The sequence below is a fragment of the Macrobrachium rosenbergii genome, chromosome 26, assembly GCF_040412425.1.
Source record: "Macrobrachium rosenbergii isolate ZJJX-2024 chromosome 26, ASM4041242v1, whole genome shotgun sequence".
In the NCBI taxonomy this organism is placed as follows: Eukaryota; Metazoa; Arthropoda; class Malacostraca; order Decapoda; family Palaemonidae; genus Macrobrachium; species Macrobrachium rosenbergii.
In genome coordinates, this window is record NC_089766.1 from 50068743 (window position 1) to 50088793 (window position 20051).

A 20051-nucleotide genomic window follows, 5' to 3' on the forward strand; every position below is an offset into this window, starting at 1 on the left:
TGTTGAGGTATCTAGATGACTGTTTGATCCTGGCCTCCTCTCTAGAGGAGCTAGTAAGAGTGAGGGAATTCTATGGAATTCTTAACATATTCTGATAAGAGGATTCTCTCTTCCTTTGAGGGTTTTCACAACCCTAGGGAGTCCAATCGGTCCTTCAACAGATAGAAGGGTTCCCGTCCAGCAGGGAACGGCCAGTACCAGCTCGGAGAAGCCTCTTAGGGAGAGTCTCTCTCTCTCTCTCTCTCGTCCTCAGCTCGGTATTTTCCCGACCGCACAGTATTCGGAGTATGTCCAATTATCTTCCTTTCCCAGGAATTATTTACTGCCGTCTATTCTGGAAGCAGCTGCTTGGAAGTCCGTCTCAATGTTTATTCATTTTACTTAGAGATGTTTGATTCGCCTCACAGTGTTTAGCGGCGAAGTCTATTATCTAGGGGCGGTTATTTAGCTGATGCGGTATTTGCTTAGTGAGGAGATTCTTAGGTTAACCAGATAGAGGAATTCCTTTTAGTCTTTAGAATTCTTAGGCAACAGTGATAAAATCACATGAACTTAGGTTTAGTGCGTTTTTAAGTATCTTAGTCTTTGATAGTTTCCCTACGAGAGTCCAAGGGGCTACTCTAGTAGGCTAGCTATTTCGTCGGCACCGAGATAATTCTTTGCTTGTCGATCGTCGGACCTTATCCGGAGGATCAGCAGCTTGGCACACTGCTTTATTTCCCTCCATACATGAGAGGCTATGAATAGCCACATGGGAGGTCACCGTACTCCTCCATGCATGAGAGGTTCTGAAGAACCACATGGGAGGTCGATGGACCAAGACAGTACAGACCTGACGGGCGATCAAAGTACTCTCCAACATGTCTCATCACCAAAAGCAACGATTGATAAGGTGAGTGTTTAGCTAGATAGGTATCCTAGCCGAGAGTACTGACTTGACTGTCAATCAAAGTGCTCTCCAGCATGTCTCTTCACTGAAACCATTGATTGATATGGTGAGTGTTTGGCTAAATGGATATCTTATGCAGAGCAGATTGGTGAGCTACCATCTCTGTGGTTGTCAAAGGGGAGTGCAATAGAATTGATCCTCCTCCCTAAATGTTGTTAATCGGGCTAATTCAGGTGTTCAGGAGTGTATTGCAATATGAAGTTTTCATAATAAAACTAATATTGTAATACTTACCTGAACAGCTGAATGATTCCCACCCTCCTTTCCCCACATCAATTTTGACCTTGAATAAAGCAATTGACGAAAGTGGGGCATGTTGGCGCACACCTGTGTCAGCGTTGCCAACCGTTTGTTATGGTAGCTCAAGTGACAAGATTTTACCTGCAGCATTGGTAATGCTGGCTGTTAAAATTCCTACTATAGTGGGGTAGGTAATTGAGAATTGTTCAGGCTAGTGGGATTAAGGGCTAATTCAGGTGTTCAGGTAAGTATTACAATATTAGTTTTATTATGAAAACTTCATATTTCAGCCTCTAATGTTTAGGCACTGAAATGGACTTGTTCTTCATTCTGAGAACTCACATTTCTTTGTTAACACAATGCAAGTATGTTTTTGCTGATACCTGACATTATGTACACTATGTAAAATGAAAAACTTTCATGTTATCCAAGAAAATGAAGTGTAATGAATGAATTTTTATTCATAGTTGAAAGCTCTTGGGAATTACTAATTTGGTGTACTGTAATTATGAAAAGAACTGTATATTTTTATGCTAATTTGCAGTTATCAGGAATTATTGTTGGCAAACATTACAAAAAAGACTCATTGTAATGAAATACTATAACAAAGAAGTTGATTAAAACTATTTTTTTCAGGAGAAGCACAAAAAAAATTCCCAGAGATTCAAGAATTCTTTAGCCCTGAGTTGGGGGGTGAGTTGAATTCCCAAGCTGTCATTCTAGATGAGGATTGCCATGCAGTATCAGTGGTAAGTATTAACCTCACGTGGGTAGGGACACATGCACATAACTTTTTCTCTGTAGTAGGAAATATTTGGGATCTAATTTTTTGTTTGTTTATCTTAACCCTTAAACGCTGAGCCTCTGTTTACAAAAGTGTCTGTCGTATGCTGGCGGCGTTCGGGAGTTAGCGCTGGAGGAAAAAGTTTTTTTAAAAATCACAGCACACTTAGTTGTTAAGATTAAGAGTTACTTTTTGGCTCCTTTTTGTCATTGCCTGAAGTTTAGTATCCAACCATCAGAAATGAAAAAAAGGGGATTTTGACAAAGGAAAATCTATTTCTGGGGGAAGTATTGGAATATATGACAGCGCGAAAAAAAAATTTCATATATAATTGTATACAAATCACGCTGTGAGCAAAACGGTTAAAGCTAATGAGTTATTTTTTTTCGTTGTATTGTACACTAAATTGCGATGAATTTGGTATATAACAAATTGTAAAACAATCAAAGCAACACAGAGAAAATATTATCACAAAATGATGCATGAATTCGTAATGTGTGGATGTAAAAAAAAGTTTTTTTCTAAAATTCACCATAAATCGAAATATTGTGCTAGAGACTTCCTGTTGGTTGCAAAAGGAAGGTAATTGATTGAATATTACTAGACTGTAAGTGTTTTAGCTTACAATTGCAGTTTTCGACCATTTAGGTCGAGTTAAAGTTGACCGAAGGTAAAATTTTTTCTATTTATCGTGATTTATATGAAAATATTTCAAAACTGATCAAAGCTACAACCATGAGTTATTTTTTTTGTATTCTACGTGATATTGTGCACATTTTCATGTATAACACTGTATGTAAGGCCTAATATAAAACGGTGCGAAAATTACGACAAGGTGACTACAGAAATTCTGAGATTTTCAGCAGAGTTACCGCACGCGGAGGTAAGGAAAAAGTTTTTTCAAAAATTCACCATAAATCGAAATATTGTGCTAGAGACTTCTCGTTTGTTGCAAAATGAAGGTAAATGATTTAATGTTACTAGAATGTAAGAGTTTTAGCTTACAATTGCGTTTTTTTACCATTTCGTTCGAGTCAATGTTGACCGAAGGTTGAAATTTTGGCACATCGTGATTTATATGAAAATATTTCAAAACTGATAAAAGCTACAACCATGGGTTGTTTTTTGTTGTATTTTACATGAAATTGCGCAATTTTCATATATAAAACTTTATGTAACGGCTAATATAAAATGGTGCAAAAACTTACGACAAAGTGACGAAAGAATTTCTGAGATTTTCGGCCGAGTTACCGTGCGGACGTAAGGAAAAGGTTTTTTCAAAAATTTACCATAAATCGAAATATTGTGCTAGAGACTTCCAATTTGTTGCAAAATGAAGGTAAATTATTGATTATTACTAGAATGTAAGAGTTTTAGCTTACAATTGCGTTTTTTGACCATTTCGGTCAAGTCAAAGTTGACTGAAGGTTGAAGTTTTGACACTTTTGTGATTTATAAGAAAATATATCCAAACTGATAAAAGCTACAACCATGGGTTGTTTTTTGTTGTATTCTACATGAAATTGCACAGATTTTCATATATAAAACTTTATGTAACAGCTAATATAGAACGGTGCAAAAATTATGACAAAGTGACGAAAGAATTTCTGAGATGCGTCGCTGATGCTCTGTAGTGCAAGAAGAAAGAAATTCGCGCATGCGCGGCTGGGTAACGCTTGTAAACAAAACAACTGTGTGATCCGTGAACTTCCAGCATCCCTCAAGGCGCGTAATTTAAAATCTTTCGCAAACTAGGCCTATAACTATTTTTCCGCGAATATTTAAAAAACTTTTTGTAGTCAACGTACCGTACATCCACACGGCACCCTACGAACAATTTTAGTCGACGTACGATACGTCCAGTTGGCGTTTAAGGGTTAACATATAGAGGGGGATACAGGTATAAATGGCAATTTTTAATAAGTTTTTCATGAATAGTCTAAATGGGATACTGCTTACCAAATTAAGCCTTCTATGCAAGACAGATATGTATTTTTAGAGGATAATTAATTAATTGAAAAGAAATTCTGCACTGAGAAAGGTATAGTATGAAAGGCTTATTAAAATGTTTGATTCTCAAGTTTGCAACTTTCTCAAAAGAATTTAAAATAAACTTACAACCCACTCTTGAGCTGAATTCTTTTGGCGAGGTGCATCAGCAGAAATGACTGGTGGGGAAGCACCGCTCTGGCATTTCACCAACATCGGGAAAATGTTTATTATTTCCTGTGAATCTTGCCTAGCACTCATATAGCTACTGTATAAACTTTGGTCTGCTGGCTCGCTCGGTAGTTGAGAAAAATAAAAGAGGGTGTTTTCCTGGTCTATTGGTTGATCTCGTCCTCCTACTTAACTTTCCTCTGGTAAATAAGGAGAGAGCAACTCTGTTTTCTATACCATAATGTTCTGCTGCTGAAGTGTTCTCATCACTGGCAGTGCCCTGTGGTTGTTGGGAAGTATTAGAATTTTATTTTTCTTGTGCTGCCCACGAAAATTAGTGTAGTTCTACCATTTATGTTGTGTAGGATGTCTTCACCATATATTAAACCAATCCCTGAAGGTAAATATTGCAGGAATAATTGTGGGAACAGTTTTTTTTTTTAATAAGCATGACAGGCACACACTTATTAATATTATGAAACTGTATATTAAGTTCTTTCTTCTCTCTTTCAAATGGTTGAAGCTAGGAAGCTTCAGTATATGCAGTTCCATCTGTCTTCTATACCAACTGTTTTGCATTCCCTAACCATGTGAAAGCATGTTCTGTGTGCCCATCTGAACAGGACATAGCCTTTGAACTTTCCCATGTCAGTTCAGTAGCTGTCAAAGAGAGCTGTCTGCGAGGCAACCTATTTTTGCCCAGCAGATGGAGGGTTGTGTCGCTACCATTTCCCTGTCGGTCGCCTCCGCCCCTGACATGGGAGGAGATTGGCCTACTTTACCCAAAGCCACATGGGTGGGAGGAATCATCTGTGCACCCTTCGGATTATTCACAGCAGCGCAAGCGACAGCTTGTTTCATTTTGGGGACCTGAATCATACAGTTTTTTATATATCTTGTTCAAAATTCAAAACAAAACATAATCCTGTGGCATAATGGTATTAACTTTCCAACCTTCTGGATAATTTCCTCGTGTTTGTATGTCTGCTCATTTTTTGGTATTTAAGTGCAGCATGGCTACTTTTGACACGCAAAACACAGTCAATTAAAATGTGTTTGTTTTTTCTTGGATTTTCTTTGATTTCATTACTTTTGTACAAGTGGATTTTCTGAGTGCTGAGCATTTTGTTTTTAAACCATTTCATACCACAAATAGTTGTCTAACAATCTTTTTCAATTACTTGTTGTACACATTCTTTGTAACACTCATGGTATTGTTTGTGTACATCTTTGTATTGTGAGAACCCTAGTTTCACAAAGTGATGTGTTTGAGTGTGTTCAGACGTATTTGCTGTAAAAATAAGTAAATTGTTATATATGTTATTAAACTCTGCCTCATTAAACTTGCACTTCAAGTACACACTTAAAAGAAAGAAGCAGTATGCCCAGTGGAAGTTAGTACAAAAAACAATCTACAGCAGTTCATAAATTAGGGGAAAGCATTTAAAGTAATTTAGAGGAGTCCCTTCGACCTGTTCTTAAGGCAGAGGAACACGAAGTACAAGCTGTTGGTTACATCTCAAACTTGTAAAGAATTTTTCACTAGAAGATATTGTGATGCAGTGGGGATGTGCTTCTGCTTTTATTTCTTTCCTTAAAGATTTGGTAATCACCCATGGAATTGTTGTACACTAAGTCCCTAGTTACTGCTGGGACTATGTAGCATGAAGTGCGACGAGAGGTTTGTTGCCTCCTCTTTTGCTTTAAAAGTTCTGGTATTGAGCAATGGGGAAATGAAGGTGCACTTGTTTATAGAGCATACCTGCTATTAAGTGGGTATTTGTAGTTGGACCCTTAAAATCTGGCATAATCTACGGTAATGCATACACCTATGCCAGGCTAAAGCTGATCATCGCTAGTTTAAGAAATATGCGTATGAATGCAAAGGAAATAGCATGCACATACACATGGAGTAATGACAAATTTTTTTACTCACCACAGCAAGTTGATTATAAAAGTTTCTACAGGTGATAAGTGGTGTCACAGCTGACTGAAGTGTTTTGGCCTAGGGCAGGCTTCTTCGCATACATGCTCACAAAAAACACCATGCCAATCAACATATTCTAAATGTTTGCAGTTCTATGCAGCAAATAATCTAAATTATTATTTATATCCCAAGAAAAATATACACAAAAACAAAAAAGTTTACCCACAAAAAACAAAAAGTATCAAAATCTATCCAACACGCTAAAAAAAATTCTCTCTCTCTCTCTCTCTCTCTCTCTCTCTCTCTCTCTCTCTCTCTCTCTCTCTCTCTCTCTCTCTCTCTCTCTCTCTAATTTAGAATGGTGAGGCATGATTAAAGTGAGAGCAAGAAAAACAGTCATCTCTTGCAAGCAAACATCAACCCGTGATTGGTTTCATCGACCATGACGTGCATTTCTTCATCTATCTATAAAAAAGCAAAAATTGTCAAATTCTTGGCTATTTTGATTCATTTCAAAATCGTTGGGTACTCCTGCTGATCTAGTAAACACAGAATTATTTGGGACAAAATCATGGCCATCAATCCAACCAGTGCCAAACGTCACATGCGAACAGACCGTCCACTTGACAGTGAATGCGAGGGGGAGGACTCCGACCCTCCGCTGTTTCTAATGGTGAATGGACCCTCACCCCCAAGGGATTCTTTCTTCTTCACCAGTAATCTCTCCTTCATGCTGGTCACTATCATCACTATCAGAATAACGTTCTTGTATATTAATAGGGTCATTTAGTTCTTCGTCCCCCCACCCCGAGGTGCTGGATTGATCAGAGAAGGGAGCAGGAGAACCTTCCACCTTCACTTCCTATGGAGGACTGGTATCCTAATGCCAAACATGACTGAGGGCTGATTGAGTTGCCTATTTGTCACCAATACTATACTCATGTTATACAAGAAAAATTGCACCAATTCTGCTCAGATTATTTGGGAGGCAAATTAATATGTCATATGACATACCCTGGAATTCACTACAAAGTTAACAGTAGACATCATTTGACATCTCCAGGACTTATAGGGTTAATCTTGTCAGTCCTGACAAAATACAACATGATCTTTGGCACGAAATCACCATCCTTGCTGTACTTTACAGCAACTCTCTCTCAAATGGTACCTCTGAGACAGGATCCAGAGAAGAACAGGTCCGCTAACTTGGTGACAAAAATAAGACCTTATCTGCACAGGTGGTCTTGTGAGCCCCTCCGTACTAGAGATTCCTATGTCCAGATGCTGTTCATTTATGCAGTCTTTTATTTATGATAATCCATGTACGTTAGTAAAACTAAACTTCAGTTAAGACTTTCTTAAAATTTTCACTTTACTGCTAAGCTGAGCCACTTGGGCCATGTGTCTTTGAAAGTCCAAGAGCATAAAACTGTCTAGTAAGAAGGATAAAAACAAAACCATATTCATCCTAAGTATTGAATGGTTTCATTTAACAAAATAAGAACAAATAACATCTCGATATCCATTCAGTATTAGGTTATAAGTTTCATAAATTTCTTTTCATGCCTCTGCACTAATTCTTTTTCTTTTCATTTATTACAATAACTTTATTTAGATATTTCATCCTAAGATACACAGGAAGTTTAGCAAGAAACTAATTGCATCTTTGGCAGCATCAGCTTCAGCAGTTCTAATTGAGAAACTAGGAACTTTATTCGATCTTTACCTTCCGTAAAGCTTTGCCATGAGCCGCAGTAAATATCTCTCTCGTAATAGATAACAGACATGAAAGCATCAGAAGGCACATGTAGTTTGCCCCTCTCAATTGTGCTCAGCCATGATTTTTCTAATTACTTGCTTTTTGTTCTTTTATTCCTAAATTAGGACATTTCAATGCAGAATTCTTGGCGATGCAGCCGCAACGTAACAAAGAGACTCTTCTTCTGTTAAGTTAAATATTGATTTTTCAAGTTTTCCTTCCTCTTTCTTGGTCAGATTGTTCTTCTGTACAGGCAGTCCCCAGTTAGGGGCGCAGGTTCCGTCCCAACTGTGTGATGATAAGTGAAAATCTCCGATAACCAAAAATCGGCGATTTTCAGCGCCGATAACTGGAGATCAGCGCCTCTGTTAGGTATATATTGGTGCCAGTACTTGATTATCGGTGCTGATAAGTGAAAATTGGCACATTTCAGCGCAGAAAATCTCTGACTTTCATCGCTAGACAAGCGCTGAAAAACCGGATTGCCGATAACTGAGCCCGCAGATAACTGGAGACTGCATGTATTATCATCCATGATACATTAATTTTTAATTTCAAGTTGACTTGGACTTTTAAAGAAAATGCTAGTCAGGCACATTTCAACTGACAATTTTCATTCGCTATTCTATTTTGCACTAGCAGATGATGACAGCTGCCTGTGTCCATGCATCTCTTACTTTAAGTTCTCGGAAGAAGGAAGAAACATATTTAAACGTAAAGACTTGACTTTTCTTTTTGTCTTAAAACAGCCAAAAACTGCGTTGTTGTTTGGCATTGACCGTGAAAAATGTTTTTACGGACATTCACTTTGAGAAGAAATGTTGGTGAATGAGGCCTTGTACAAGAAAGTTGGTATTTATATGATGTAATCTTACACTTAATGAATTGATGTCTACCGAAGAAGTCTCTAGACACAGGATAAAGATAAAAAAGAAACAGAGGGACTTATTTTGGGTTGCCTTTTTAAGCTGAATCTTTGACTTAAGTTGTCTTAGCCCAAGCCCTGTCAAGTATTGAGGGCTCACATGAGTTCATTCACCAACCTGCTCAGACTCAAACCTGCACGTAAACAGACCCATTCTTTTCTGGATTCTGCTCTGAACATGGTTACCCTCCTTGGTCCATTATACCTGATATCAATTCTCAGCTAGAGGCAGAGCAGGATTATAACATCACGCAGGGGTCACTTGTTGGTTTACTTTTCAAGTTAGTTATGTTTTCTGTGGTTTGGTTTACAGTAAACCCCCTGTATTTGCGTTCTCACAATTCGCGGACTCACTCATTCGTGGGTTTCTCTGTGGAACATATCTACCCATTATTTGTGGAAAATTCGCCCGTTTGCGGTATTTTTCACTGAGAAATATTCACTAATTACTGTATTTTCATATAATTTTCATGAACAAATGCACTTTTTGTGATAAAACTATTAAAATACTCAGGTATAAGCATTTTTACAGGGTTTTTCTTGTGTTTAAACTATCAAAATGGGCAGTTCTAAGTGTTTTAGAGGGGTTGTAAGTATTTGCGGATTTTAGCTATTCGTGGGGGGTGTGTGGTACGCATCCCCCGCGAATACAGGGGGTTCACTGTGCCTGCCTTTGCCGAGTGCTGCACTAACCCACCGTCCTTGTTAATGTGTTTTAGGTAAGATTCATAGAAATAATTTTCATATTAAGATTGATTATTTCTTCATTTAACTAACATTCTTATTACTTACCCAGCCTCCTTTCAGGCCAGTTAGCTGAAAACTAATTGAGCCTTAGAAAACAAAATTGCTGTCTCCTTACCTACCAAAGGGAAGGTAAATGGCAAGATGAGATAGGCCAACAGACCAGGGACAATCCCTCTTTTTCTTTTATTTTTTCTTAACCACCCAGCAAGCTAGCAGCTTAGAACTTATAGCTGTATAAATGTTAGGTAAATACAGTAAAAATGCCCAGTTTAGTATGAAAATTGGTATAATTTTCAGTACTGAGATGATCAAGCATAGCTTCTGTTTCCAAATGGTAAAATATTTTAAAATTCATGAAAATAACAAAGTTATGGGTGTTATTCTGCCCCTTCCCCATTGCTTACTTTTCACAGATGCAGGAGCCAATTGGTTTTGATGCTTATTCGCCATTTTGTAATATTAGACACATAAATGAATAATATATATTTTTAAAAAAGAGAATTAATATGTTTACATTTACAGACCCATTAATTTGCATTAGTCTAATCTAATAAAGCCTATATCCAGACTTATCCCAGAAGAAGATGAGTCACCCTCTCTACAGATCTTTGTAATTTCTTGGTCCGTAAGAGCCCCATGTGGTGCAAATGGTCATTTTCTGTTTAGAGGGCTTGGGAGGAAGGCAAATCTTTTATAATATGTGGGGTTTTTAAGAAAAAAAAATTACGGTTGCTTCACCACAAATCAATTTCTTTATGTTAGCCTGAGTAGCTTCTTAAGTTGGATGGATTCGAGTCCAAAAAATTATCAGAGATCCTTAAACTTAAGAAAGGTGCTGGACTGATGAACCCTGTTAGTAGGTACAGTTGACCCCTGCTCGTTTGCAGTTCAGCATTCACGGCTTCACTCATTTGCGGATTTTTCTGTGAAACATACCTCCAAATTCTTTGTAGACAATTCACCTATCTGCAGTTTTTTTGTGGATCATTTTTCACTAATGACTGTATTTTCATAATATTTTTGTGACTAAATATACATTTTTTATGTATTTGGCATTTGAACTATTAAAATAGGCAGTTATAAGTGTTTTTACAGGGTCTTTGGTGTTTGGACTATGAAAATAGGCAGTTATAATAATTTTTAGAGTGGATCAAGTATTCGCAGAGGTTTCAGCTATCCATGGGTGGTTGTGGTCCCTATCCCCTGCGAATACTGGAGGTCAACTGTATAGCAGACGTCTTGCAGCTAATAAGGGGCCATGATAAAGCATGGTCCTTGTAAATAAAGCCATGAACTGCATTCCAAATCCAGAAGAAGACAATGCTAGAGGGATGAATAAACACTTAAAACTACTTTCCTCAACTATAAGGAGGTGATGGTTTAGAAATTTGTGTTTAAGCAGACTGAAAAATATGAATAGTTGTAGACGCCCTCCCTAAAAGCAGAATTTCTTTTGAGATATGTAATGGCCTCCATAGGGCTTAGGGCAAGATCCGGGCACTCATGTTTAGAATTGTTTTCACATCTGACTTGACTAATCAAGTTATTAATGTTGCTATGGGCCTGAACTTTGTCCTTTAGCTTGGGTGCTTCAGACTCATAGGTGGAGGAATAAACACTTGACAGTACTTTCCTCAACCAAAAGAAGGTAGTGTTTTTAGAAACTGTTTAACCATATAAACAATATGAGTAGTTTTCAACTCTCTTTCTAAAAGGAGAATTTCTCTTGAGATAATACCTAATGGCTCTTACAGGCTTAGAGCAAGGTCCTGTTTGTTAGTTTATTGTACAGTAAAATCTTAGAAAGTAGAAAAGAACATGTTTACTCATTTGTAGAACTGCATTCACATCTGAACTGACTAAAAGTAACTGAAGTGGCTGTGGGCCTGACTTGACCCATGTCTTTTTAGCTTAAGTGCATCAAACTCACAAGTGGATGAATAAATGCCTAAAACTACTGCACCCAAAAGGAAGTAGTGTTAGACACATGTTTAACCACACTGAACAATATGAATAGTTGTAAACCTTCTTCCTAATAACAGAATTTCTCTTGAGGTTATACCTAATGGCCTTTACAGGCCTTATGGCAATATCCTCCTTGTTAGTTGCACAGGCTGTGCAGGTATGGCATAGGTATCTGACGACTGATGGAAGGAGGATTTTGTTGTGTCTTGCCATGAATCCTAGCATATGAGACAGCTCAGTTAAAGGGGCTGGTGATAGATACAGTCTGTAGTAGTAAAGAAGGCTTTAAGTAAAATGAAAAATGACAAAGCACCAGGCACACCAGAGGTGCAAATTGAAATGTTGAAGGTACTTGATGTAGAGGGGGGGGAAGAATGGATATTGGAATTGTCAAGGGCAGTATGGGAGGAGGAAGTACAGTAATGCCAAAGGACTGGAAAGAAAGTCTGTTGTTAAATGTTAATCAGAATGGAGATATGGCGTATGGTAATTGTAATTGAATCAAATAAGAGAACATTTTTTGAAGGGTTGAGAAAGAACACTTGATGAGAGGTACCAAGCAGTTTTGAAGATTGATGAACAGCATTATGGTTTCATTATTACAAGAGACTTACAGGAAAAGATGCTGGAAGGTTACAGGAAAAGTGGCTGGAAGGTGATCAAAAGTTTTACTGTGCATTTATAGACCTAGAGAAGGCATTTGTTAGGATCCAAGGCATCCTAATAATTGAGGGGAAGTGACAGAAAAGTTGACCAGGTTGGTTGAAAGGTGTATAAAAGAACAAGAACAGCAGTAATAACAGCCAATGGCAAAACAGAAATGTTTAAAGTTAGAGTTGGTTTACATTAAAAATTGGCATTTACTCCACATCTGTTTGTGCAGGTTATGGGTGTATTGAGTGAAGGCATTAGAAATGAAAGTTGGTGGGAATTGTTGTATGCAAATAATCTGGTGATTACAGCAGAGACTGAAGAAGAATTGCAAAGAAGGGTTAGAGAGCAACATGGGATCTTTTGAAATACAGTTTCAGTAAAAGTAAGGTTACGGTGTCCAGCAAGCAAGGATGAGATATGTTATTTATACAAGATAGAAGAGGCCTAGATTTAAAACTGGTAGAGGATTTCAAATACCTGGGGTCAACTTTAAGCCAGAAGAGAGGATGTAAAACTGTGTTTGAAAGCAGGTTAAAAGCACCTTTAGAGAAGTGGAAGGAGCTGGCAGGGATAGTGTGTGACAAAAGAATGCCAAATAAACTGGAAATAAAGATACCCTATACTGTAATCAAACCAGTGATGATGTGTGGTTTAGAATGGGCATTAAGAAGGAAAGTGGAACTGAAGCTGGAATGAACAAGGGTGCTGAGTTGGGCTTTGGGGATCTTGTTGCTTGAGAGGCTGGAAAATAAGGATATTAGAAGTGCCAGAATGGTAAAGAAGATAAGAGAGTCAAGATTGAGATAGTTAGATGAGTGAGTTGGAAGGAGTGTAGAGGGCTTGGTTGGAACTTGTTAGGGACAGAAGGTCAAGAGGAAGGCAAAGGATTAGGTGGCTTAATAAAGTAAGGGAAGATTTGGAGAAGGGTTTAACAGAGGAAGGGTCTTTCAAAAGAAATGGTTGTAAGAGACTTTTTAGGACCAACTTGGATACGATCTCGGGGTGCTATGGCCTCTTGACAAACCCATTCTCTTAAGTACTGCCATAATCATCTCAGTTCTAGTAAAGAACCTAAGTCAGGGTCACACAGTTTAAAGACCTGAGAATATCCAAACCCATAGACTTCAGTGGCTGAGACCAACAACTTCCTCTGTTATCTCAAAAACAATAGAAAGCCATCTATCTGTGGAATACATCACTTTGCCAACCTTAGAACAAATTCCACTTTGCTTGATAAAGGCTGAGGGGCAGATCTGCATGGCACAGAGACAACCTCAGCTGCCTTCTCTGAAAAGCTGCTGTCTCTGCTTAAAAGTTCAGCATTTTCAAATTCATGTTGACCTGTGGAATTACAATTGGAGTAGGAGGCTCTCTTACTTGGGGAGTCTCGTGGGAAGCTCTTATCAAAAGCGTGTCAAATGGCTGACAAATCACTTAACTTTGGTGAAAGAGGAGCTTGTTAGGTTATTGACATTTTAGGCTGTCTCAGGAATGCATTACAGCACCTGTCTTCAAAGCTGCTTGATCTGGAAAAGGGTAGTAAAATGCTGGAAGCTTGTTTTTAAGGCTCGTTGCAAATAGATCGACCAAGGGGGTACCCTGTTGCTGTCATAGTGCTCTGTCTATTTCTGGATAGAAAACCATTCCAAATCAAAGAACTTGATTCTTTCTACTGTGGCTGTCTGTTATCATGTTTCTTCATGGAATAAATCTCAATGTAATCTCTACCTTGTTGGCCTTTACCCATGTTAAAATTGTCACTGCCAAATGACAGGTTTTTCAACATCATTGCATTGTTGTGATTCTGATTGCTTTGTATCTTTCTAGAGGTATTTAGACCTTAAAATATTCCTTCAGATCCAAATCCTGTGTCCTGGCAATGCACCCATGAAAAACAAAGCCTATGGGGAAGGAGAAATCAGTTAGATATCTGCTTTTTCAGTGGATCTTGCTACCAAAGATTTTGAATACTGGATTGTCCAACAGGGGGACTGGGTGCCTATCTGGGTGGGCTACAGCTGACCATGACTAGTTTACTGACTGTAGTTGGAGAGAGGGGATCCTAAACTGACTGTAAGGGACCAACTTTTACAGGGAGATCTTATGGCCTATCAGAGATTGCCACATCTTGGCAAAAACTTGGGGAAAACTCTTACTTCAAGGGTGAAAACCTTTGGATCCTTTCATCTGTTGGACATGAGCATCTGCTGTGTCTGTGTCCATCCTATTAAGTTGCCCTTGGTTCCAAGTCCAATTTCTCCAAGTTGTCCTGGAGACCAAATACCTGCAGAACTTTATCCTGTTCCTGTGTGTCTATACTGCATCTGGAGTGAGGGTCTTGGTTAACATCTGATTGATAGAGATCAGTAAAAACTGTGTGTACTCTGAATTGGTACATTGCCTAACATACAAAAAATTCTTTCTGGATGCTGGGTGCAAAAGAATTTGACAGTCAGCATCCTGGAGGCATATGAATGCCAGGATTGCAGGCCTGACCTCTGTCTTTACACAACAGAGGAATAGTTTCACTAATCACTTTGTAAAGAGAGACATATAAATGACGAGGAAAATGAATGGAAGGTGAAAAGAATAAATGCAATTCTCTGAGTAGCCAAAGTTACTTGGGACTTCATGAGAGAAGTTAAAATTCTCACAGGTGCATAAATAATGAGACTTTTAGCTCCCTGAGACTTTAAGGTCCACTGTAAAGTTGATTGCCATTTTCTTTCTTTTCAAGAGGGACTGAAGTATATTGGATAATTTCTTAGCATGAAAAGAGGGCATTAAAAGTGATGGGTTTCCTGTGAAACAAATAAAATTTTTACGATCTAATATATTGTGTTTTTTATGTGCCAGCTTCATTGTTTATCATGTGATCCATCACAAGACATGAAAATGATACAAATATTTATTAAGATGAATTTTCTCCTTCTAAATTGGTTAACTCTTTCCTTACTTTTCATTTCATTTCACAGTTTTTTCAAGTGATAGTGGTAATTTTTTTTTTTACAGTATTATCATTCAAGTTTTATGTAGTGTATTACTGTGTTAGTTTACTCAAGATCATTCAAACAGTTGATCATTCAAACAGTGTGACTGCTAAGGTTATAGTATCATAGATTAACTAGAATATTTATGTATTCAGATGGTTCTGTAATGTTTGAGTCAAGTTCCTTTCCTGACTATCCAATTTAAGCTTTAATAGATGTAGGTGAGGGAACTGCATAGTTTTGAAAGCCATTTTGTAAGTTGCCGTTTACATTTCATTTGCAAAATTAGTTTGTATATAGTACTTTAACCACTCTGCCATCTGATCAACCATCCAATCTGTGAAGCATTTTGATCCTTTTTCCATTTGGGGAAGCTTGTACAGTAACTGACCGATTGGTTAGTTATACTCAAAACCCTTTCAACACAAGCAGACAGCAAACAAAGACTGGATTGGATGCCATACAAATCTAAATTCTTGGTTATATATGTGCAACATGATGATGCATAACCAAATAGTAGTTCTAATCAGTTCAGGAAATGTGTATGTGTGTGGAGCTGAATGAGAAACCTCCATGGGTAATGGAGAGAGGTAGATCTGCTGAATGAGCTTAAGTCTCTCCTTTCAGTTGCAGTGTCTGTAGCAAAATCATGAGTGTTGAATACAGTGAATACACTATGCAAAGGGAACATGGTAGAGCTATCCGTTAACATAGTAGGAAAAGCTGCCAACTGACGGTACTGCCTCCTTGGAGGGATGCTGGGTTTTGAGGGGAAGCAAGAGAGGGTTACCCCAAGAAGACTGGTGGGGCAACCAAGTACTGCTAAGGGATTGTCAGAGAGGTACACCTTATCTCTTCTCGGTCTTTAAGGCACGTTCCAGATACAATTTCCTGGCAGTACCTCCCCCTTAATTAGTGAGTCTCAAGATATGAAAGGTGATGGTTTGTGTCCCTGCAGGTACAAATACCAAATTTTTAAAACAGTTTGTATTTTTCCTAGGTATACAAACATAAACCATTCGTATTGGAGGAAGCACTCCTCTGCCTCCCCGTTTCTTCTACCATTTGTGCATAACTTGTGACTGAAGTCCAAGGGGAAAAAGTCAGGTGAAGTGGCACATCCATCCCCCAACTTTATGGATACGTCCCTTGTTAGTTAGTTAGAACACAGGCTTTGAAAGCATTTGCTATTTTATGGTATTAAACAAAGGTTTGAGGTGGTGTAGCCAAAACAAGAATTGATCATAGTTACATACATCACCTGTATTGTACCTGTGCATGATGTTCTCCATTTACCTACAGATTTTTTGCTTAAAGTACTGAATGGGGTTAGTTTGGAGTATCTCATGAATTGACTGTCCTGGTATGGACATTTCTCTGGCTGCAGTTGTTCATGTGTCTGTGGGTGTATATATAAAGAAAAATATGTCTTGTGCTGTATATTGTGCTAAAATTATGTGCAGTGCTTACTGTATGCTTTATCAGTTTTATTAACTTTGAAGAATGTTTGCTTAGTGTAGGCCTTGTGCCTTGAAGGTTTGATCAGGTTGGGAGTGGACCAACCTAGACAGTGGTTAGTTGTATAAGTGCATTGGCTAATCTTTTTTTGTTCATTCTGGTGATTATTGCCTTCCTTTGTGAAATATGTTTAGCACTGTACTGTATTTATCAGCTGTGCTTAATAATGTTGGCCATGATTGACAAATGCAGTAGTTTAGTTATCCTGAGGGCTGTCTTGCACATTTTGCTCACTAAAATACTTATGGCAGTATTTTAAAGCCAGAATGTTTATGAGACTTTATTTGTACCACAGTGCTACATAGAGTTTCCTTCTTGGTATTTTATTGGTCTTGTTGACATAGTCTTTGCTTGCATATGGTAGCTTATGTATTTGGTAAGGTCAGGTCAGGTTTTGAAGTATGGTATGTGAACATGGACCAGGTTTGGTCATGTATACTGTCCGATTTTTTTCAGTATTTGACACTACAGGTCTGTGCTGCTGCTTTTATGCATTATCATTCAGATTTCATTTGGAAGTTTGATTTTATGAAGTTTTTACTTTGTTAAAAAATTTTGTAGGTCATAAGTGTGGATGAATGTATGTGAGCAAGATATATGCTATGGACAATCTTTATATCTTTAATATTCTCTTAATAATATGAGAAAAAGTCTACTGTATGCATGGTTTTGGCTCATGACAGTATTGCTTTTACATTTTAGAAAGAAGAAAAGTTATTGGAAGAAGACACTCCATATGGTGCTGCTGTACTGGAATTAACAGAAGACAAACTTTATGAACATAAAGGAATGAGCGTACGTGTTTACAACATATCTGGGGAAGTAGAGGATCTTGCTCCTAGACAGATACATCCAAAGGAACCCAAACTACATCAAACTACAAGACCTGTATATCGGCCCAGACCAATTACAGCGCAGTCAGCTGGAGCCGAATCTCAAGTTTTGGACATTCCAAGTGGCTATGGCTCACATGTAAGCAGAATATTGAGCCTTTTAAAATACTCACCGGACAAGCAGGTTGCTTTAATACATAAGCTTAATAAAACTATTCATGGCTTCATTGTACGAAGTCGAAAATGATTTCCAGGAAAAACTTTAAACAGTTAGTCAGCCTCCCTGAGTTAAACTTTTAGATCCAGAAACTAAACTCTGGAAATATAAATTTTTAATAAAAATGTACTGTACCACTGATCCAAAATCAGAAGTCTTAGAGGGGCCAGCCAAAGCACCCCAAAGAGGTAGTTGATTGATGCTGTGGATGTCTGAGGAACTATTACAACTTAACACACACACACACACAGTGTCCTTATATGTTTCTTTCTTTTTAATGCCAATGTTTGGAATTCCCCTCCTGTTCTTTTATTTTTTAATTCCTTTGGTCCTTCATTCTGTAAGAGGTAGATTTATTGATTCCTTTGTGGTTAAGCCTCATCCTTCTTCCTTACCCCTTCCTTTTTCTTGTTTTTGAATGGCCTGGGCCAGGTGAGGGCATATTATTGCCTTTCACATTAGTTTTTCCACTTGAAAACATTTAGGGGTGTTGCTCCTTATGGTACTGACAGCTTGGTTTAGGATAACAGGGTAAGCGTACGTGCCCATTACATATAAGGTGGGAGTTCTGTACTAAGTGAGGCACTTGAACTTAAGTTGGGAACAGTTTTCATAAGGGATGTTTTTGTTGGTGAGTTCTTTTATCCTTGGAAACATCTAGTTCAGTCCCTGTAACAACACCCGACTGTCCCAGCTTGCATGTGATAGTTCCTGAAGATATCCCCTGAGATGACATGGATAGTGTTGGTCAGTGAAATCTCCAAGGGGCCTTGGCAGGGTATTCCATGGAGATCCGCTGACTTACAGTTTTATCATTGTTAGAATTAATTGGATGTTTTTCGTAAAGATTTTGGTCTCTGGCATACCCAGTAGAGGCTGACTGACTCAGTGTGTTGAAAGTATACTTTTCTGGAGACTTCAGGTGTGATGAACTTTATCTAAACAAGTACATTATTATGTGCTGTATTTACCTTGCAGTGTCATTTTACTAAAGCAAATAATGTATATGTAATATGTGCAAGACTTGTAACTTTTTATCTTTTGTAATACAAATACTGTATTCTAGAAAAATTTTATTTTTCTATGTCCTTAAAAGAGCAAGTCTTAATACAGGCAGTCCCCGGTTATTGGCTGGGGTTCTGTTCCCAATGGCGTGACAGTAACCAAAAATTGGCGATAATAGCGCCGATGACTGGGGATCGGCGCATATTGGCACAGAAAATCCAGTTACCGTCCTCGCTAGATAAGTGCCATAAAACTGGATTGCAGATAACCGAGGCCGCCAATAACCAGGGACTGCCTGTAGCTAGTCTTTGTATGTCTTTTGTTTTTGGTGAATCCCACAGTATGCATTACCAATGAATCTTGAAGAATTCCTTTTGCCCCTCCATGCTAGAGAGCCTTCCCTCCCAGAAAATGTTGGAAATCTTTAATCTCCTTATACTTTGTCCAGGAAAGAGATAAAAGAGAAAACACCCATATAAAAAGATCTGTAATGAATTTTCATTTACTAGAATTTTACTTTATGGCTAATGGTGTTTACAATTTTCTCAGTACATGTATTTTGGGGATTAATTTTTAATCAGTCCTTAGATACTGAATGTGATTACATTTTAGAATCAATTCTAGTAATAAGAAAGCACTTTTTTCACCACTAACCCATTATTCATAGGCCTGTTTCATAGTCCATGAAATCCCTGACACTGGTGTCTTGTCTTTGACAAGTAAAAAGTAGTATAAAAAAGTATGGTCTTTGTATGTGCTGATAGATCTTAAATTCTCTGTAATTAACTGTCTCACTTTTTGTGTGGTGCGCTGTTAATGGTTCACTGAGATTCTCAGACAAGGCAGTCCTTGTATTCTACAAGGATTGCCTTGAGTCTTATTTTCATCATAAATTCATTCTTTAATTATGTCCTTTTTTTTATGTTCTTTGCTTAATTCACTTTTAGCTACAATGTTTGAGAATTTTTGGGTTTCCTGCCTTTTCACCTTCACTTGCTGGACGAATTTCACAGCCCTGTTTGGTTGGTTAGTTTGCAAAAGAATCTTGTTTAAGCACTTTTTGTTCCTCTGTTCTCAAGTGAATTGAGTGTCTGTTATGTGATAGTCATTTAGTTTTCAGAGTGTTTTGGGTAATTAGTGTTTTGGTTTTTGGTTTGGGTCAATAAATATGTCCACTTAGTATTCCTCTTGAGTTCCTCCTAGCTATTCAGGCTAAGATTTACCACTGAAGTATAGTTTCATTATGATTTAAGTGTAATTTAAAGGGTATTTTGTTGTAGTAAACATTGTACTTGCCTTACTTTATCACATGCCTGATTTTCCTTGGGTGTTAACAGCCAGTACTGTATTAGATTTAATAGTCATCCATAAGTTCTTG

At 37.9% G+C, this 20051-nt stretch overlaps 1 protein-coding gene across 3 annotated transcripts in view; it reads left to right on the forward strand.

Moving 5' to 3' along the window:
- The window catches only part of LOC136853191 (uncharacterized), a 37169-nt gene extending 18430 nt beyond the window's left edge, over positions 1-18739 (forward strand). For all 3 annotated transcript variants that reach the window (XM_067128546.1, XM_067128549.1, XM_067128548.1), the window contains exons 4-5: positions 1826-1938; positions 17321-18739. In XM_067128546.1, the coding sequence (XP_066984647.1) occupies positions 1826-1938; positions 17321-17698 (491 nt within the window). In that variant the 3' untranslated portion in view covers positions 17699-18739. The remainder of the gene's footprint in view (positions 1-1825; positions 1939-17320) is intronic.
- The last annotated feature ends 1312 nt before the right edge of the window (positions 18740-20051 follow it).